This window comes from Colias eurytheme, chromosome 25, assembly GCF_061535395.1.
Source record: "Colias eurytheme isolate Ceu_HAF_F1 chromosome 25, ilColEury1 Martin Lab GWU primary, whole genome shotgun sequence".
Lineage (NCBI taxonomy): Eukaryota > Metazoa > Arthropoda > Insecta > Lepidoptera > Pieridae > Colias > Colias eurytheme.
The window spans coordinates 5501250-5524640 of record NC_143004.1 but is presented as its reverse complement, the minus strand read 5'-3'; the positions used below and the strand labels follow the sequence as shown (position 1 = coordinate 5524640).

At 32.7% G+C, this 23391-nt stretch overlaps 1 protein-coding gene across 1 annotated transcript; it reads right to left on the bottom strand.

Moving 5' to 3' along the window:
• Positions 1 to 1227: 1227 nt before the first annotated feature.
• On the bottom strand, positions 1228 to 22835 carry LOC149897650 (PHAF1 protein CG7083). Its single transcript, XM_090116343.1, has 11 exons — positions 22654 to 22835; positions 12543 to 12625; positions 11414 to 11541; positions 9853 to 10012; positions 9319 to 9414; positions 6776 to 6926; positions 6017 to 6219; positions 4298 to 4422; positions 3726 to 3915; positions 2216 to 2311; positions 1228 to 1839 (listed from the first exon to the last, which is right to left on the bottom strand). Exons 1-10 carry the CDS (start codon positions 22715 to 22717, stop codon positions 2225 to 2227), a joined length of 1287 nt encoding a protein of 428 aa, XP_089972469.1. The 5' UTR covers positions 22718 to 22835; the 3' UTR covers positions 1228 to 1839; positions 2216 to 2224.
• Between the last annotated feature and the right edge of the window lie 556 nt (positions 22836 to 23391).

The window sequence follows — 23391 nt, the reverse complement described above, 5'->3', positions numbered from 1 at the left end:
TTAGGTACTGATTGTATGTGTATTACTGAAAGTTTAACTGACTTTGTAAAATAATAATACTAAAATAAATGGTTTTGTTGTTTTTTGATTTGTCATTTTTATTTAAAAGAATACGACTGACAGTTGAGTCTCTGTTAAATGTTAGTAACTTTTTATGCATAGTTCACTATTTATTTTTCTACCAAGCCATCGATATCGGTATCGGTATCGGTATCGCCGATACATTACTACAAATATCGGTATCGGTATCGTATCGGCAAAATCATGTATCGTTACATCCCTAATTTAAAGATTTTTACGGTTCCTTTGAAGTTTATTTTTTAGGAAAGAATACACCCAAAAGGTCAAAATAAAGGTCAAATACCCCAAAAAATATCGCATATTATATAACGTCGTGCACGAAGCTGTGAAAAGCTTTAAATTTTAATAATAAAAGAAAATAAACTACGATTATTTGTGACAATAGCACATAAGCGGAACATACACACAAACATACATACGAGATTGCGCATAGCGAACGAATAAGTAGATATTTATTTTAATTAATTTATTTATTTTAAGCAAACTCGGCTCTTCGATTTCATTAATAATATAAAATTGTGAAAAAATCGAATAGCAAAACCATTAATTAATTATAAATGATACTTACAATAAAAAAGTTAAATATATTCATAGACAATTATTCTTAAAAATATACATGCACCATAATGTAAAAAATATAATTAAAAAATGATTTGATGATTTTTTTTAGGGATGTAACGATACCGATACCGATACCGATATATCGGCCGATATAATCGGCAAGCCGATATATCGGTATCGCCGATAATAAAACAACCGATACCGATATCAAACAATTCAAAAAACCGCGCCCAATGAACGATGCGGGAGGCCGCCCGCGCGTGCGCACTTTGTTTTCTGAAAAAACTCTACCAATAGTAAACTTTTATTAGGTACTGATTGTATGTGTATTACTTAAAGTTTAACTGACTTTGTAAAATAATAATACTAAAATAAATGGTTTTGTTGTTTTTTTGATTTGACATTTTTATTTAAAAGAATACGATTAACAGTTGAATCTCTGTTAATTGTTGGTATAATACACTATTTATCTTTCTACCAAGCCATCGATATCGGTATCGGTATCGGTATCGCCGATACATTACTACAAATATCGGTATCGGTATCGTATCGGCAAAATCATGTATCGTTACATCCCTAATTTTTTTATTCCAATGATTGGAGAGTTGAAAAGACAAGAATTTTTATCTATGAATTTATTTTAAATTATAATCTATAGCTATAAACACATTATTGTGGTGCATAGAAAATATTTTTTTGCACATTTTTTTTCACAATAGTTACACCGACATACTCGATCTGGGTTTTATTTTTAGAAAAAATACGTCAATTTACAATATAATAATTATCATAATATTTTCCGATATTTACAACAGTCTATTTATACTTTGGAAACTCGTCAATTTCAAAAGAGAACACAATTGACTAAAATATCCAGAAATTTCTATACCATCGTCCGTCACTTGATTAAAAAATAAACTTATATAACTGTCAATTTTTGCTAACGTTTTAAATAAACTTCCACACTATTTGAGATCGGTCACTCACTTTTTTTTTGTAGTTTTTTTTTTCACAGTTTTTATCACATTTTTTTGTTAAATACTGTTTCCTCTTAGGTTGGTTTAGTTCGGGGATATGTATTGTTGTTGCCAGAAGTTCGATGGAATTGTTTTTTTGAAGTAGCAACGCTGTCGTGTCACTTGTTGACTGTCAAACTGGCATTCAGGATTTGTATTTTTTACCATTTATCTGTTTAACCTGTGAAAAATAAACTGAATTAGCAAAAGAAATGGTTTTTTATTTGATTACATCAAACACATATTTTTTTAATCATACTTAAATAATAATATTCTCGGAATTAGCAAAAATATGGTATATTAGGCACACAATTACTACCTCAATTATCTAATAATAAATAAAGAACGTTGTTTATCAATCTACTTCAAAACAAAAGGAGGTTCTGAATTAGACTGTATTTTTTCGGGGTTTATTACCTGAAAACTTTTAAGGAATCGTAATCGATTTTGATGATGATTTTTTTATTTAAAAGCCTCCGGTCCGGTCTATTTCTGACAATTAGACGTTATTTTTTTTAAGTTATTATACAACAAGGACATAATATAATAATAATCACCTTATCGTGTCACGCGATAGAGCTGACCGCGTACTGGGGTCGGGTTCCCTCTGGCTGGTACAGAGTTATCGACGCTATGTAGTTGTTCGACATCACCTGTAAAACAATATAATTTTATATTGATAAATGTTTCTTTCTTTCTAATGCGACCGAACATACAAATGCTTGAGAATATTCTCAAATTTAAACAATTATTCATTCAAACTATCTACTGGCATATAATTGTGTAAAAAATGACATTCGATTAATTAATGCTGTAAACGAAAAATAAACACCCTGTGGGTGCAGTCCGCGGTTGCGATAAGATGTAGATTATTGCACGCCTCATAAGCGAAGCGTTGAGGTGGGTACTACTGTCACTTCGCGCAAAACATCTGATTTTTCAAACTTAAAATGTCTTTATGTTATCATACATTGCACTTGCAAGATAATACATACACACACATATTAAGAAAAAACACTATTTTTAACGTTCATGATATTTTTGATGTCATTTTTGTTATTTAAACTAGTTAAAAAACAGTTTAAAAAAGTTCTGTCTTGGACGTCCGTGTGTCTGTATGTGCGGATCCTTTTTCTTGTTAACACGATAGCGGCCGAAATACTTTACTAATCGAGTCTTTTTTTTTCTCTTACGCTTGAGTATGCTCAGGAATAGAACCCTTTCATTTTTCAGGGTCTGATTCGATGTGGTTTAATTGTTATTAAATAAACAAAAATAATAATTAATAAATATTTATTTAAAAAAAATTATGAGGCGTGCACTTTTGGATTTTCCAAATTATTTTTATTTCTACCCACGATGTTAATTTCTTAGGATAATTAAATAAAAGATGTACTTAGATGTTGCGGGATGTTTTTGTTAGTTTTGTAAATGAATTATGAATGTATGTATGTAATAACTAATATGTATTATTGTCAATGTTAATAATTATCGAATCTTTGTTTTCTATGTCGACGGCGCTGGCGCGCGGTAAATCTGTAAAGAGATTTGAGTTTGCGGCAGTCTAAGTTTATTTATAATGAATTGTATTATAAATAAATAAAACCGGACTTCGTAGAAGTGTTCTATCGTCAAAATAAATAAATAAATAAATGACTCTCATATTATCAATACTCAATAGTTTGGTTGCTGGAGACACGACGACACATGCACACAGAGTACTATTGCCCAGACTTACCAATATTCCTACTAAAACTGTCCAAAAGTCGCCGAATATCATTTTCCTAGTAATACATAGTAATTTCATAATAAATACATAATAATCCATACTAATATTATAAATGCGAAAGTAACTCTGTCTGTCTGTCTGTTACTCAATCACGCCTAAACTACTGAACCAATTTGCATGAAATTTGGTATAGAGATATTTTGATACCCGAGAAAGGACATAGGATAGGACCGGAAATTTCACGGGGACGGGAACTATGCGGGTTTTTCTTTGATTGCGCGGGCGAAGCCGCGAGTGGATAGTACATAATAAATAGTAATTTCCTAATATCCTAGTACCTCGAATATGATGTCCTGGTACCCGTAGCAGAAGGTGGATCCGAACGGGTTGGTCGTGTTGGTCGAAGACGCCCGATTTAGAACTACGGGCCGTTCGCACACACGTAGAGCTCGGGACACACTCTCCCACTTGCTATACGCGGTTATGCACACAGCGCCGCGGGATTCTACTAGTGTGTTTGATTCGCATCTGTTTTGGAATAGTGGTATTTAGGATAGAAACATAAAGTTAATGAATTCAAACGGTCATTGACCTAGTGTTGAAAAATGGAAAAGTTAGCTTTATTCACTTACTTTTCCATTTTTCAACGCGAAGCGAAAAATTTAATAGTGTTAGTGATATTTATTATAATAGTCAGTGTCATACACAATGTTGCACACTAACTTTGTCTCTCATCTTTTTGCCACATGACAAATAACGTATTGATTTGAAAGATAAGGATATCAATGTATCCCAAAAAAAAAAACAAATGTCATACAAAACAAAAAAAAGCCTATGACATTTGTTATTAATAAATTCAAAAGCAAATGTTATTTCATACCGTACATATTATAATTAAAATTTTACTCACTTATCCGGTTGCACGTTGAGTTCAAACTCGCAACGGTGGTACATATTGAAGTTATAGTGTCCCGGATAGTTTGTGTGTAACACGAACTTTTTCACTTGATGTGTGCGCGCATCGAATAGCACGTCCTGGAAGATATACATGAAGCGTCTTATTCACGGTCCATCTTGACGTACGTCCAGCCAAGGTCATACACGATGCACGACGCAAAACGACAGTGAATAGTGTTGACGTACGTCAATAATTATTATTATTATCTTGCTGGATGTGCACGACCAATTTTTCATCCAGCAAGCACCCCCACCACCGCGAACGTCGTGCAGATGGACAGTGAATAGCGCGGACGTACAGCAGATCAGTGTTGCCAACAGAAATTAATGTAAATCCTTGGAAACGTGGCCTATTGGTATGATTTTTTTGTGATAACTTAGTGAGTAGAAGCATGAGCAAGCAAGAAACAGTTATTTTATATTTTTATGTACACAGGAAATACCCAATTATAATAATTACTTTTGGATCAACCTAGTACACATGGACAGTTTATATTCAGAAGTTATTATTTTAAAAGAACTCCAAGGCGAATTGTTGAATAACACAGATTTTATGCAAAAGTCCACTGCAGAAAAATGGCAATTTATTTTAAAAAAATGTCTTGACGAATTTGTTTGTTTAAAAAAATGATTAGCTATATACTCTCTGTTCCCGCCACTTCATCATTTACTGAAAGAGTCTTTTCGGTCATGAATGTGAAGTGGCGTGTGAAGTACATAAAAATACATTTTTAATAAAATGTGTGGTTTTATGAAACCACGGTAAAAGTGAAACTTAGGCACAAAATAATCGTATTTGTACGTTAATGACTCCGAACACTGCTTTATACCTACTCGGCAGCCGACCGTCACGCGACATGCGCTACACAGACCAATAAGTTTGAGACAATGTAATAAAAGTTTCACTTTAAAATATTTATTTACTCTTTATTTACCTCCTTTAAAATTAGATATACTCTATTTCTTCAAATAAAAGTTGGCAACCCTAGCCATGCTTGATGCGCGCACGATCGTCAGTAGGATACATCCAGCACCGCGGCCTTGAGCCGACGTACGTCGGGGATGGACCGTGAATAAGACGCTTTAGTTTTGTTAATATTTGCATGCCAAACAATTGACGATTTGTGTATACAAATTAGTAAAAGAGTATTTAATTTTGTGTGCGTGCGTGTTTATAGGTATATGTATGTCTAATGTACACTTGTAGCAGTTTGTGTATATGTATGCGTGTACAAAGTTGCGTGTACGAGTTTTTGTATTCTCAGTAAACTCGACAAGCGCGTGCGTGTCGAGTTTACCTTAAAATGGCTGCCTCGTTTGGTTCCATTTATTATTTCTCTTATTACTCATTTATTACATATTTATTTAATTTTTAAATGTTTTCATTTTTTTTTGTTAAGTTAAATCTATATATATATATATAAAACTCAAAGGTGACTGATATAGTGATCTATCAACGCACAGCCCAAACCACTGGACGTATCGGGCTGAAATTTGGCATTCAGGTAGATGTCATAACGTAGGCGTCCCCTAAGAAAGGATTTTAGAAAATTCATACCCTAAAGGGATAAAATAGGGGATGAAAGTACGATGAAAATTTATCTTTTCCACGCAGGCGAAGCTGCGGGCAACAGCTAGTAAATATATATTTTCTTTATTTATTTCAACTCACCAGTCCCAAGGTAAAATAGTTGAAGAAGTAGTCTGATGCGGGTGGTGGGCGACGGCGGGCGGTCGGTCGGTGGATACGCATCTTATCATCTGCCTTATAGTACAGGCGTGCGGGGGCCGCTAGGGCTCTGGAGACGGCTTGGCAACTGTCCCCGAAGCGTACTACGCGCCGCCGGGCTGCGGGTGCTTCGCCCGCGCGGGTGCCTGCAAGTAGAGTGGGTTATAGCATATATGAGACATTTTGTTGTTGAATATGAGATGAAGTCCCAAATCAATGAATGTATATTTGCATGTTGTGAATACCTATAATTGTTTGTTACATTTAGAACAATGTAAAAAAAACGTTGGTATTTCTAATAAATAAATAAATAAATAAATGAATAAGTAGCATAATAAATATTTCTCGAAGAAATGTGATATTATCCATATGTAGGTATTAAAAATAATTGTCCTATTTGTATGTCATTGCCGTTGCTTATTTTTAAATGTCTATGTGTTCAAAAAAAATTAAAATATAAAATCAATACAGATATTTTGCCTCAATCCTCAACCCATTGCATCCCTAAGGCACTTCAAACATTTCATACACTATATCCTAACAATCACCTTCAGTGTAAAAGTGCAAGCGGAGGCCAAGCGTGCTGGTCGCTGTAAGCACGTCACAACAACGCATGTGTAACTAATGACGGTACACAATAGACCAATTCCTTCACTTGCCTTGATAAAAATAACGTCCACTATAACCTGACCCCTTACCTACCTTCAGTGTATATATGCAAGCGGAGGCCAAGCGTGCTGGTCGCTGTACGCAGCACGTCACAACGACGCAAGTGCAACTGGTGCCGGTAACACGATAGAGGTAAGTCGGCTAGTGGTGCTGAACAGCGACCGCCGTTACTTGATCTTGTCAACTGAAATAGGTAAAATACACAAGAGATTAAAAATACTGTTATAAAACCATAGATATTTACGTAAAAGTACTCCTACAACACAACTATTAGAGCGTATACGCACTTTGCGGTCTGCGGTAGCCGCATCGCAGTGCGCATAGAAATGAATATTACGTACATAATTGTGCTTGCGGTCAGCCGGACGGCTACCCGCAATGCGGCTACCCGCATAGTGCGTATACGCTCTAAGTACCTCAAAGTGTCACCAAAATAGTCTAATAGTGTTATAAGTGTTATAACACAACACTTTGACACAAAATAGGTGTAAGTGTACCTGATTTTAAGTGTAAAATGTTACTAGTTATTACTAAATTTAATGTACATTGTATCATTATTAAAAAAACGGTACTGTATTTATTTAGTAGTAAAATTAAGAGATTTTGTTATTAACTTTTTTACTGAATACACCATAGAAATCTAAATAACAAGACACATAGAAGTGCTGTAATGTCATAATTCGTATGAAAACCGCTGTCGCCAAAATCAACACATTCAAACCGAAAGCTAAACAGTACACACAAGTAAACTATGCCTTTTATTGGACAGCTTGATTTTAGTGAAAACTAACTTATCTATTAAATTAAGCTTTTGAATATGTATCCTAACGCACGAATTTACGGTTTATTTTAGAATAACATCCCTAAGTATATGAGACTTTTTGGTCCAATACGAACAAACGTGATAATAAGAATGGTCGACTGTGTCATTCATTGTTATTTCGATTACTATGGTGACACTCGTAATACTTGTAAATATTCTATAATTTTAAGGAAAAACGGCATTATTTCTAAAAAAAAATATTTTCCGATGAAATATTATTCCTTTATAAGTATAATTACAACTTGTGGAAGAATATCCGCAATGGGAATTGCTGAAACACACCATGTATACACTCATACATCTCCAGAGCAACTGAACAGTGACGAATGCACTGGTGATGTGCAAATCACCTGAGTGGCGACAAGGTCACGCACGCTTACGACTTCTAGTGTCTTGTTATTTAGATTTCTATGGAATACACACAACCGTTTTGTGTAACATATTTTAAAATTCATTAAATTTGTATCATATATTAACGACGATACATTCTCAATAATGTGCAACAAAATGAAATGAATAGATATTACATTATTATAACAGCTGATAGAGTCATGGACTAGCACTGATTATCTATACTAATACTATAAAGAGGAAACCTTTGTATTTTTGTATTGAACTAGCGGTCCGCCCCGGCTTCACCCATGGTACATATTTCGCAATAAAAGGTAGCCTATGTTCTTTCTCAGGGTCTAAAGATTATCTGTGCCAAATTTCATCAAAATCGGTCCAGTAGTTTATGTGTGAAAACCATACATACATACATACAAACTTTTCCTCTTTATAATATCAAGTATAGAGGTAGATATACATAGAAGTATTTAAAGGCTCAAAAACTACTGGACCGATTTGAAACTGTTCCGTTAATAGGCTATATTTTATCCCGGAAAACGTAAATATGTACCACGGGCGAAACCGGGGCGGACCGCTAGTTTTATTATAATTTAATGACTCAAGTGTTTATATTTCTATTGCGTTTTTATCTGATGACACATGACTGTCTTATGTATTTAATTAATTAGTATTATATGAAGATTTCATTTGATAAACTTATAATCCAGTATTTAATCAGTAGTTTGTGATATTGGATATGGACTTTCATCGTTTTATTGGTATTAATATAAACATATGTCTATATGAATATGACTAACATATTATAAAACAAAGTCGCTTCCGATTGTCGATTTATTTATGGCTTGTATTTGCTTAAGGGCAGATTTTTCAATCCTTGGTTAATATTTATTCGTCGAATAACGTATTAAACTACCATTTCAAAAATGTATTCTTTGCCCGTCTTTGACAGTTTACGGGTGACATTTTAATATTATCGTGTAATACTTTATTGGGCGGATAAGTTTTAACCATGGATTGAAAAATCGGCCCATAATCTTTAAAACTACGTATTATATTCTGCCACATCTTTTTTTATCGATCGTGTGGTTCTCGACGAAGGTTTAAGTAATAAGTATGCAATTTTTAAGTTAAAGCTAGAGCGGGCAAAGCCGCGGGCTGAATGCTACTCTATAATTTAAAACACAAATTTTGTGGCACGTGACACCGAACACTTTTTTTACTATTATTTGTTGTTTCTGTGTTCATCGTGTCCGTCATTTTTTTTTTTGTACTTGTAGCTTTTAAAAATGTTGTATTAATGTATTTATATTGAAAATGTTATATTCCCTTAATTTTTTCAGAAAATTCGACCAATAAACCTAGTTTTAAGAAATTTTGAATGTGTTTGAAATTAATAAATTACCTGATGCTGTGATCCGTAATAAATGGTTGTTCTTGACACGACTGGTGAACCTCCATTTGGGAATTGTAGTGAACCCAAACCGTGCGCGTATCCAGGCTGAAAATGAAGAAAAAAGTGACTTTAAAATATATACTTATTTGTTTTTTTAATTGTTACCAGCTTATCGTCATCTATTTTAGTTTTGGGTTGCGTGGTATTGACGTCATCGTAAAATTTTAAAAACTTATATTTTAATCTTCCGAGAGAGTAACGACAGGCGGTGAGACATCACATTTCCATGGGAATAACGGCTAATCAGTAATCCTTACTACTCCGACTTACGATTATGTAAGTGTTTGTTTGTTTGTCCTTCTTTTATGTTACAACGGAGCGGTTTTATGACATTATTTTAATATCTGGATATATTTAGGAGGCTACAGAGAGACATTACAAATAAACAGTCTAATAAAATCAATTTCTAAGTGTACTATAGGCGTAAAATTAAAAACAAGGCAATACTCCTTCCTCTTCATGATCTGCCCTAGAAAAACCAACCTCAAATTTGCTATCAACGGGGAAGTAGAACGTGAGCCCCCTGAAGTTGAGTGCGAACAGGTGCCGCTGGCTGTCGTAAAGGCCCGGGTGGGTCGCGCCGAAGCAGTGCTCCACCTGCTCGATGGACGGCGTTATCTCCGGCGAGTTGAAGCACAAGCCGCTGGAAAAGTGAAATACAAGATGTTAAAATATTGTGGGGCACAGTTTTATAAGGTAAAGGTACAAAAAATAGCAAAAAACAGAAAAAAAAATCCAAAAATTTTTATATTATAATTATCTTTATTGTAATGTCTGTAAAAACTGCCTTATAGGTAGGTAGTTGAACATACGAATGGGAAGAATGATCATAAAAGGGTTTTTTTCTTCTGAAGTACAGAACCCTAAAAGCATCTTCCAGAACTGAAGATTGTAAATTGTAATCAAAGAGTCTTTTTTTTATACACCTTAAATGTATTTTTTATTTACAGTATTGGATTTAAATGAAAAAAAAAAACCACAACGATTAAATCATGCACACTATTAAACCTTGCATGATTAGACATTACGTCACCAAACAAATCTAGAATATAACCGTTAACATGATCCAATTGAAAAATATAAACATCCTACATCCCAACTCCACGCAAAGATGATAAAAACCAAAGTTACGCAATGTTATTATTGCAAAAAATATAATATAACACTTGCAATTGATTACTTTCATTCGCCGTTAAAGGTCATGCCGTTATGACTCACGAGATCTTGCATTAGTTGTTTTTTGCCCATAGTAAAACAGATATTATGTACAGTTACTATGTTAAATGATTTGCAATGATATCGTTGGTCAGGGGCCGCAATTCACGGTGTAAACTGTCTGGAAATAAGAGGTCATAATACGGTCCCTGATCTTCATTGGTGCAATTTTTGGTACTGGCATATAAGACGAAGGTGCTGGGTTCGATTTTAAGGAAATACTGAATTTTGTAGTGACAGGCTTGATTACCTATTTATGAAGTAAACTAGTGCTATTATATCATGTAGTGTATTAATTACAAACAATCTAAGTAAATAAAGAGCCGTTTTTCTTTAGTATTAATATAGATATTGAGCTGTCAAGTCACTCTTTATTTTCTTTTATTAAACTTCTTCTTTGGCAAAATCCCTTTATTGGGTAGGGCCATAAACAAAGAAGAAGACTTCTTCTAGAAGCGCTCGTTAATTGTCACTTAATTGTCATAACATAATATTATGTACTACTATATATATGTATGTATTACTATTTGCTATGTCTTTTTTTTACCACTGCACCGGTTCGGAAAGCAATTTCTACAGGGAAGAGCCGTCAAGAAACTATATAATAAGCCGGCTATCCACCTACCTGCCGCAGGGGCAATACTGGGATTTCACCCATAATTGCCTCCTTAATAGTGATGTGTATAGGCAAGCAGGGGCAATTTAGAGAACAGCTGAAATTGCTCCGACCGCCGCGCCAAGATTGCCCCTGCGGCAGGTGTGTGCATAGCCGGCTTTATAATTCTATTATGTATCATGGTAATTGGTAGGTAAATGAACAGATACTCACCTATACCTAAGTTTAACTAATTTCATATTATATATTTCTATAATCTTCAGCCGTTGGGCCACCGGGTCGAATATTAACCGTATGCCGTCCTGAGGCATGTTGATAACTAAATCTACTGCGAGCGGATTCTGAAAGAGAAATAAGTATTATTATATTATTTAATAAATCTTTTACTTAACACTAAATTGTTTTTTATTTTGTCTATGGAAATAAACATAGAATTTACTACTTCTACAGTATTATTTAATAGCTTAGAATGTGTATTACTTAGTTTTAGTACTAGATGGCGCGGGCGTAGTCGTATACAATGAAAAAAAAATTGTGTGTTTAATGTTTTTTTCATTGCAAACGACACACAGAAAAAGATAATAAAGACTGAAAATGGTGTCCACCTATTTCTAATGTTAGTTCGAAATTCATCAATAGTTTTACGATGCAGTTTATAAAATCATCTATATTCTCTATATTCTTAAGATACAGAGCTCTTCTAGTTTAAGAGTCAGTGTACATAGTTTTGTAAGGTATAATATTTTGTCAAAATAAAGATTTTATTATTTATTCCGTGTTATCTATTTTAACATATTTCATTTCAAAATTATTTCAAAAAACTAAAACTTTGTCATTATGTATTCTCTTGCTAATACATACTCTAAGATGTATTATCTACAACCCAAGTACATAACACTCCATCAATATACTAATGACTATATTAGATATGTAGAGATAAACTACGATAACATGGCATCCAAAATTCAAAACGTTTGAAAGTATTTGTGAAAGTATTTACAATGCACCACCAAGATTCACAACGCATGTGTGCGTAATGAGACGGCCGTCAAACAAAAACAAATCCACGGATTTGTTGCTCGACTAGTCACGCTCTAATCGCTCATTATTATTAGTAATGGCGCTGCACTGACGTATTCTATGAAAACGACACGTGCGTTGTCTTGGGCGCTCGGCAACTTATGATTAGTTGACCAACAAATCTGGACGTAAAGTACTAAAGACGAATACGTACAACTACATACAAACTCCTTCGTAAGGATGTCACTACACACATTGAAACAGTAATTTGGAGGGGCGCGCCATGTTATCGTAGTTTATCTCTAAATGTGTTATATCTCACCTGATCGCTATAAAGTACTTGGACTCCTCTGATTGTGCCCACTTGACTCTGAATAATCGCAACGGCTTGAGAGAAATGCATTCCTGAAACAATTAAGAGTTACAATAATTATTGAGATAATTGTATAATTTGTTGTTAATGGCTGGATATAATCGACTAAAACTATGTAACAATATAACTATACCTACTTTATTAATTTAATTATATACTTTAACTAAGCAGATGTATAATAGTCTGATGTGATTAAATTGTTTTTTTGAAGTGAAACTTCTTTATTGAAAAAAAAAATTTAGTGTAACATTTTTTCGTACGCGTGACATTTTTCCGTTACGCGCCATCTTTTTCTTATCCCTACCACGCGTGATTCGACGTAATAAATGTATTTCTGTAAAGTTGCATATAGTAAATTATTTTTTGAAAATTATTTTTTTGTTTCACTCCTTACGTGTGTACACTAGTACACGCACATATTTTTTTTTTTATTTTGTTTCTTATGTATTATCTATTCATAAAAAAAACATATTCTACGATCTAGGAATAGGGGATCTTTCTTCGTTTTGGGAATGTCAGTTAAAACATTTTTTTTCTTGTTTATGAAATAATCATTTCTTTTTAGTTTTTATATTAAAATTCTGAGTATGGTTAAAGATAGCCTGGTATTATTTACATAGAAACTCAATGTGTTTAATGCACACAATTTTGTTGGCTGTATCTTTTACTGCACACTGTTAAATTACTTTTACAATCAACTAGTACTGAAGCTATTATTTTTACGATCATTGATACTAAGTATCACAAGGCTGCATTTAGTTCGAATCTCATTGTCGCTAAAAGTTCTTTTTTAACACTAGTTGTAGCCAGACAAACTAAATTATCTTTGAAGTGAAACTTCTTTAGTGCCTTGAGAGTAAATAATATAATATATGTATATAATTATATTTTTTCACTTAAGTAGAAAAAATTATATCACGAGGCGGGACATGAACCCGCATCCTTTCGCGCCATTCCGGTCCCGCCCCGTGATCGCATTTTTTCTATTCTTTATAAATTTCTATTTATAAAGCAAAAGCATTTGAATGCCATAAAACCAAAAATATCAATTTCAAATTATATCTATGCAATATGCACATATAATACTTTTTCGTATCAACAAATTATACGTAACTCAGTTATAATTTAAATAAAAATTGTTAAGGTATCCCTCGATATAAATGTTAACGACATAAATGCTATATTTATGAATACTCAAGTTTTCATGGGCTCGTATTTGTACATTAAAAACATGCTTAACAAAATTACTTATTTAATGTTACTCGTGCCGAGTTTTTACATATAAACATTTACATTCTTTATACCTATATTAATTATAATTATTAAATAATGTAAATAATGTTCTTGTTGGATTGCTTCGTTAAGGGATAAAAAATAAATTATTGTGCTACTAATATACCTGTATATTATGCACTGATTGTGTATAAAATGCCGAAAAAAAAAACAAATCTCACAATGATCAAATAAAAACGATGCACTTATAAATTTAATTTGTACCGTACATGACCTATGCTTATTATTATGTCGAGAAAAAATTTACCGTTGCATCGAAATGCTGTTGAGTAATGACCCCTTGCCCAGTTCGACCCGAATCGAACTTATGTTACTACTTACATTATGTACATACTACGAATTATTATCTATAAAACATTAAATTACTAAATTTTAGTCCTATTATGAAAAAAAAGAAGTACACATTTTGTTAATTCAATATCAATAATTATTAATTATTATTTTCATGACATTAATTCATATAGTTACCACAGTTTATACCACAGTATTACCATCCTACAGTATGGCGACGAATGTACTTGTGCAGAGAAACGGAGGGGAACTGGCGGGGGGTCGGGCGACGCGGGCCGCTTAATGCAATCACGCTGAGTTTGCATTAACTATCGCGAAAGGACGACACAGTCGTATTTTTTCTGTAATAATTTTATTATACATAGGTACTTACATATTCTATTATGGCGCGCACAAACTGTTCCTGCTACATTGAAATCCCAGAAGGAAACAATATTTCAGAAAGACTGTATTAATTGTATCTGTTGAATTAAAATCAAAGCTATGTATATGTTGTCCTCATTATTTTCTAATCAGATTGTACATCCCAATGCGAATGCATTACTTAGTTAAATGGTATAATATACAATTAAGAACATCCAAAAATAAAGTGTCCACGTAAATAATATTTAGCAGTGTAATATCTGTAATTATATATTTATGAACAAATAATTACATCAGATTTAATAATCGCAATTATTTTGAATGTACATATGAATAAATGATTTCATCATAATATTAATAATCAAAATTGTTATATTTCCCATTTGTTGCAACCCTAGCGTATTTTCGTGTGGCAGCGTAAGTACCTACGCTGGCGGCGGCATCGCGCGACATCAAAGGCGATTCCTTACTGTAGGAAATAATATTGTAATACTGTGGTTTATACACTGTGCATCATTGAACATCAAGTAAATGTATCTGTTTTCCATTATTTTCCGTCCTCTACGAATAAAAATCAGAATAAATGTACATATTATAGCTTTTGAATTAAAAACAAAAAATATTTCAATTCAAGATAATTTAACCGCTGCACAATAAGAAAGGATTGAAATCTCTGACCTTAATACTGAAAAGGGTCATTGAGATGAACAAAGCAGTTACAAAACAGTGACTAATATTAAAGCAAACGGGTTAAGTACTACACTATTATATTCATATATCGCACCGTTACATCTTTTGTCGAGCCCTTTGTTGCATATCTATTTGATCGTGTATGGTTAGCAGTTTAAAGCGATTTCATTAGTTATAGAAAAAATGAAGCACGTTCGCGTTGGAGGCTAAACAAACTCTGCTCTGCTTATAAATGCTACAAGTTCAGACGAGTCTGAACTTTTCTGATCTTTTTCCTTTCAAACTGGAATGCCTCAGGCTTTATTTCAATTTAGACCGGTCTTCATACTGAATGTTGAATTGGGTATTCAGCATAATGCGCTTAACGTTATAATTTATTTAAAAACATAGCCATTATGGTTCTGGAAAATTCCGAAGCAACAGGGTGATTGTTCAAATCTATTTAATTTATTGAATTTTAAAGTCCTTGCAAGCCCTAAATGTGAATGAGGTACTTTTCATGCCATAGGCTTTGAATATGACCTACATATGCCTTATGCTACTCACGAATCGATCCAACTGTTAATACTGTCTTTGGTGACTCAGTAGACATTTAAAAATAGATTCATGCATTTAACGGCTGGGTTATTCATATGATAGTCTATTTGAAGTTTAAGTGTGAAGAATTGTTTTTTAATGCAAAACTTAACTTCGTAGTGTAAAAGTTTGAGCACCACTGGTAGCATTATTAGATCGTGGATTTTGGTCATAGTTGATACAGTTTAATATTATATTAGAGAAGTTGTTTTGGATCTATTTTTAGATTTAGGTTGTCAATGTCGATATGCTAATGCTAATTATAATATATTCAGTTCTCCAATAACCATAGAAGAAGTTTATTCAGGAAACTTTTTAGGGGTTCACCATTACTGCCATCTATTGTCTACGACTACAGCATTGAGATTGTTCCCAAAAGCCAATTTGTTGCAGCTACCAATGCTCAAGCATAATATATTCACCCTTTGTCCTTATAAAGTAATTTTCGTTACGACGATATTTAATATTACAGATGCTTTTGTTGCCACAACGTAAATCCCTAGACTCGTAAAGTTCTTGATGTGGCCATAACACGAAACCCATCCATAACTAAATTGACGTATTTACTGCTTTACCTGTTTTTACTTTATAAATGAGTTTTTTTTTTTTTATATTGTGACCCCATGGGGTTACGATGAAGGGTCACACGTGTAACTAAATGTTTATAGGTAAAATATACAAATAATTTGGCAAATGGAAGATATTTTTCCAAACAGTTTATAGGGTATTTTATAGGAAGGTCTTTTGTCTCCATGTAGGATTTTAGGACTTCTTCAAGATGTTGTCTAAAATGCAGAAATTATAAAATATTTCGGATTGAAAAGCATTATAGAAATTTAGTCTTTTTTCTGCATAGACTTCTAAAGCCTATTCGTCAAAACTTTTATATTTTTTGCATAGTAGAGCATACTGCAAAAGCTCTTTACCAATTAACGAGAAGTGTTCCAATTTAGAAGCTCTTAATTATCAAGAAATAAAGTTTAAAAAATTTAATCCACAATAGGTTTTCATAACAATGTCATCAAAATAATATTTTCTGTACAAAAACGTTTTATCTACTTCATACTTTTTCTTAGAAATTGTAATCTTACATAAGCTTGGCGATATCAGCGCTTATATTTTTTTTTACAAAACAACAACGTATAAGAAGACTAAGATTTCTTGAAATAGATAATGGATATCGTAGTATGCTTAACATAATATTTTGTAGTTATGAACATTAAGAAAAATTATAATAGGTAGGTAACTATAAAAAGCAATTAATAATAATAAAAAAAATCGAGCAGTTTTTTTAGTAACATAACAAAACACGACTGCATTGCTATGATAAATGTGTTTCGGAATCTTGTTTATAGATTGATTCATTATATGTATTACTATCTATTTTAGCAAATTAAAATATTCTTCCAAAACTTCTTGCCAAAAGACCAACATACCTACACAAAAAAATTTAGACCCCAACTTTTTTAAGTCATTTTTAAATTAAATATCAGTCACAAATCTTAATTCGAGCATATAAGGACCTACCCCCCTAGTCAAGTGGCTTTCTGTTAGCGTAGCGTTCAATAGAATAGACTACGAATGTATGAGATTGACGTAGGCTGTAGATAAACGTATCTACTGGTTACGTCAATCTCATACATTCGTAGTCTATTCTATTGAACGCTACGCTAACAGAAAGCCACTTGACTAGGGGGGCTGGCTACACGCAGTATAATCAAACAACACACGCTTAACCACTTACGATAAACATATGATCCCACCGTGCACCCCAAAATGGACTTCTCTCCATTAACTTACAGTCTAATATCCTAAATCACGATTAGTAGTCCACTTATCTCCAAATACTACGCTCTGTTATGACTACAAAGCAATGATAACACGCAAAAAGTGCGTTGACATGCGGATTGCGGCTATTAACTGCGAATCGGCTTAAAATTACATAATTATTTTTTATGATTGTAGGATAAGCTGTCAACACGATTATTATTTTTAAATATATACGTATTACCGTGAAATAAGTTTACCGCTGTTTAATAAAATAATGAATATCTTAATTCTGTTTGGTAAATGAAGTTAGGTATTTATAGCTGTACTATTTTACGTGTAATTGAGAAAAAGGAATTGTTTGAATTGAGATATTCTGACATAACAGAAAACAGATAAAAATTAAAAAATAATAATAATAAAATAAAAACGATAGTTAAATCATAAATGCTACTAAAAAATATATGTATATTTAACATTATAGGTACTCAAATATTTCACTCAAATGCGCTCTCATTAATTGTAAGAAACCCAACTGTTTTAATTAAATAAATGCAAAATAAAAAAAGCCTACATACAAAATTTTATTTGAACAGATTTTAACTTAAAATACAATAACAATACTATATTGCAATAATAAAATAAATAATTAAATTACGATAAAATTTGCGGCGTAATAAATAATTCCCCGGAATAACAACATTGTTATGAACTTATGATTGTTACGACAATAATGCTATTGTCATAACCATCTGGTGTTTATCAAAAATAAAAGAAATATTCGTCATATAAGTAACACGCAATTAATGATTAACAACAAAGATTAACCATGTTTAGAAAGAGCTTAATCATGTTCACAATACATTTTATTGTTAACTATTTAATAGTACTAACTATGGATGTTTTCAATTGTCATCAATAATTATTTTTAAAAATACTAAACCGCCGTATAAATGTCAGAACTAAATCATTTAAACAGGACTACAAGGAAGGCACCAGATTTCAAATAAAAAAAATTGTCAAAATTGGTTCACCCAGTTGAACATTCTGACTGAGCTAACAAACACACAAAATACAGTCAAAGGGGCCGTTCAAGTATTACGTAAGCACCAAGGGAGGGTGGGGGGTCTCTGTTTTGCTTATTTTGGATGACATGGGGGGTGGGGGGTCTAGATGATTATTACGTCATCGTTACTTATTTAAGTTTTTTAGGGGATTCCCGCAAATAATACATATGCGTAGACACTCGCTGTCAATGTCATCGATAACTTAGAATCATGGATTCAGGTTTGGACTGAAGACTGTTAATGTGTTCCGAAAATATTCTTTATGTTAGTTATGTTTATTTCTGATTATATTTTTTTTTTTGTCATTTACTCTATGTTTATCAGTTAAAACTTAAACCTAATATTTTCATGTATTTTCCTATTTTAAAAATAACAATATAAAAAAACATTTACATATTACTAAAAATGTTTACGTAAGCATAGGGGGAGGGGGTAAGTGCTTTGCTTACTTTTGGGGGGCGGGGGGGTAAAAAATGGTAAGAAATCTGCTCACGTAATACTTGAACGGCCCCAAATTGAGAACTTTCTCCTTTTTGTAAATTGGTTAGAAAGGGTAATAAATAGCAGCATACTCAATAAGGATATTGTATTAGTCACTATGTTCAAATTAGATTTGGGAGCTTTCCTGTTTTATGTAAAGGGATACTCTGTGGGTAAAGAAATAATGAAATTAACCTTTTGACCGCCAGAGCAAAAACGCATCGCCGTACCCTCCACGCCAAGCCACAAATTCAATGAGATAACCTTGAAAATAGTAGGGAGTCCAAAATGTTATCGATAAACATAATAATTCACGTCTGAATATTTGAATAAACAGCTTATAACACAAAAATAATATTTATTTAACCTCATCTCCTACTGTAAAAACTTAAGACCACATTTATAGCAACTATCAACAAAAAAAATCAACCTTTTGAGATACAAAAACACATATAAAATTGCAGCAAGTTACAGCACTATTCTCTATCAGTTACGCCCCATTGGCATGTATACATGCCAATGGCGCGGGCAACCATCCTTTTTTTTATAATCTCTCGCTTCTGATTAGGGATGTGTAGCTGTATATTATTATAACTTATCGAGTTTATTTATTAAGTTTATATGAACTATAGGTATTATTGTGGAGTGTTTATTTGTAAATATCAAAACAACTATTAACTTTAAATAAAGGGAATTGCATTAAAACTACATATTTATTTTCCAATCATTTAGTTTAATACTTGAGTTATTACAAATACTAATTATATGTAGGTGCCTATTTAGGTCAATTACCATATTTTGATATGACATAGCGACAATTTGTATCATAAGAATATTCTAATAAAGGCACTGATTAGACTTATTAGGTAATAAATTTTGAAAACTGCTCGCTCACTCGCCCGCTACTCGATAAAATATTTTTACAACTTTCCGCACTTAACAACACGGCACGCGCTTACGACGTCACCAGTCCGACATCTATTCATGTCAATGGCGCAGAAGGGATTGCATATCGATACTGTGCTAGGGATGCGCATGATTGGCGAAAAGGAAAATATTCAAATCAACAATATCCACAATATAGACAATATGGTATTATACCAAAGAATGTAGTATTTACCTTTTTTCTCAGTGACTAAGCTTATATATTTTTTTTGTAGTTATTACAAAAATTAAGCGAATTAGAGTAATTTCGCTGCAATTTTAATGAAGTTACTTGAATATTACACTACATCACTAGTAGGCACGTATACATGTCATTGGCGCGAGAGAACATGCTTTTTTAGCCATTAATTAAGTTATTTTTTGTCATCAAATATTTGAATAACTACTTGGCAATTTTGTTTACTGTGTACAATTATGTAATAACTGGGGATTCAGTTCATAAACTGTATAAATAAAACACGTAAAAGTAAAGGTTTAATATGTTTATTTTGTATTTATCTATGATCTGTTTCTTGGCATGTATAGGTGTCGTTGGCGCACAGGGCACGATTGCGCATGACATCTATAGATGTCATTGGCGTTCAAAAGGTTAAGGAGGGATGCTAGCTCAGCAGTGAGAGCATACATCTAAAAAACGCACAATCCAAGCTTTTTGGATTAGAACCTTTAAATTTTATAAGTACTTTGTTTCATTTTATAGTGTACTAGATAACTGCCCGTGACTTGGCCCGTTTTGTCTATAATTTAATATACAAAAACCTTCCCCTTGAATCATTCTATCTATTTAAAAAAACCGCATCAAAATCCATTGCATAGTTTTAAAGATTTAAGCATACAAAGGGACATAGGGACAGAGAAAGCGACTTTGTTTTATGCTGTGTAGTGAGGTGAGTACTAAAAGGTTTTTTTGAAGTGTTTTTACCTATAATAGTATCACTCACATAATATAATTTGCAATGTATATTTTTAAGAGGCTTGACTGTGTTCCTATCATCACTACGTAGTATAAAACAAAGTCGCTTTCTCTGTCCCTATGTCCCTTTGTATGCTTAAATCTTTAAAACTACGCAACGGATTTTGATGCAGTTTTTTTAATAGATAGAGTGATTCAAGAGGAAGGTTTTAGTATATAATTTATTAGGTTTAAGTAAAAGCGGGCGAAGCCGCGGGCGGTAAGCTAGTTATAAATAAATTGTAGTGATAGGAAATTTTACAAAAATAGTTATTTCCAAGCAAAGATAACAATTACATTTATTATTCCTTGTAGTTTATTGTTTACAAGATGTTTACATATTTCAAGGACGGCATTACTGATAGCAAAAAAAACAATTTTGATATGCTGATAAAATGTGTTATTTAATAGATGTAGAGAAAATAGTTTTAATCAATTATTGAGTAAATGTCCTAGACATTTTATTAGCTAATCTATCATGTCTATACTAATATTATTAAGAGGAAAGGTTTGTAATTATGTATATGTATGGTTTTCACACATAAACTACTGGACCGATTTCAATGAAATTTAGCACACATATAGAGGGTAACTTGGAATAACATATAGGCTAGGTTTTATCCCAGAAATCCACGGGAACGGGAGGTACGCAGGTTTTTCTTTGAAAACGCGGGCGAAGCCGTGAGCGGAAAGCTAGTAATAAATAATACATATAAGGTTAAAAATACATTATTGAAGTTCAGAGTGTTCTTTTTATTAAGTACTAAGAACTACTTTATTGCTTGCTATAAACTAGAGGTATCATTTTCAGATAAACCTATGGACAACTGCTTGTTCTATGGATTGAGTGATTTTATGAGAATACACAAAGCAGTAGTCTTGACAAGAATAACAAACACTTGTATATATCCAACTAAGCATCTTAGTATAGAACTAGCTGTGCCCCACGGTTTTACCCGCATTGCTCTGCCCCTGCTGGTCTCAGCATGATGATATATAGTCTATAGCCTTCCTCGATAAATGGGCTATCTAACACCAAAAGTAAATGTAATTTATAATAATTTATTACTACCATGAAAATGGCAAGCTTTTTGTACAGTATCAACAAACATTCAAAAAATCTTCTAGATTTAAAAACCACAATTCTATAAATACAACTGTGAATACAGTTTAATTAGAGATTCCACACAACTATGTCAAGTTAATAATTAATTTTCATACATTAATCATGCTACATAACAACACATAATCAGGTCACGATGCATCATATAGAAAAAATAAATAATTTCAAATGCAGAACTCATTACGCTCATTAAAAATAATCGAACAACGGGAATGACAACAATAAAATTAATCCATTTAAAAAATAGTTGAATAAACATGAAAACAACGCCAAATGACCGTTTTCATGGTCAAGTGTAAGAAAAAAAAATAAACATTGAACAAGTCGAAACAAAGACGCACCCGTGATACTTGAGCGATTAAAAAATCAATGATACCCATTTCGAAATGTTCATAAATACGTGAAATTAAGTTTGAATCTCACGTACTTTTAACAATCATTGCGTAAGACGCATCCCTTCGGAATACAACGCAAAATCTTGACGTAAATTAAAAACATACGTGAATAGCTCACCTAATACGAACTCCCAGGCATCACAGCCCAGGGAACGTTCTGGGATGATTTCTAAATCCAGCATTGTGCACAAAACACACTATATACACTAAACTAACTAACTTTCACTTAATAAAATTATTTTTACACGATAAAACGCGATATTACGCTGTCTTTCTTTGTTTGCCAACTTTAGTTTTCAACCATTTTGTATTTGTCAGGGGAACTGTCATTACAAACAGCTGATTGTATTCTGACAGGGTCGTAATGAACATTAGAATATAATTAATATTATCAGTACATATTTTTTTTCTCATTATTTTGTACTTGTATCAAATTCCGTAACGAAAAAACCTAACACCCCCCACTCCAACCGTCACAGCGGTGAGATGCTATGCAATTATAGCTTTACCGCGGCAGTCCTCGAGTGCCACACGTATTTTTTTTTTGCATTCAACTTTAGCTGTATTGACTTTCTAGTTTTTGAAATTGAAACGAAATGTATTATAGAAAATGTAAGTAAAAGTCATTTTGAGTATTCATTTATTACTTTGTTAATAATTATGATTCCTTAGACATTAGCAATCCACGCAGAATAATAATTATGGTAAATAAGTAGTTAGATTGATTTTTGTATTATATTTTACTTTAAATACAGCCCTGGTAGAGCCTTATGACGCATGCGTACCAATCGTGACGAAAAAATTTAATGCTGTAACACTGTTTTATATGTTTCTCTTTCAGTTGTATGTAAAATAA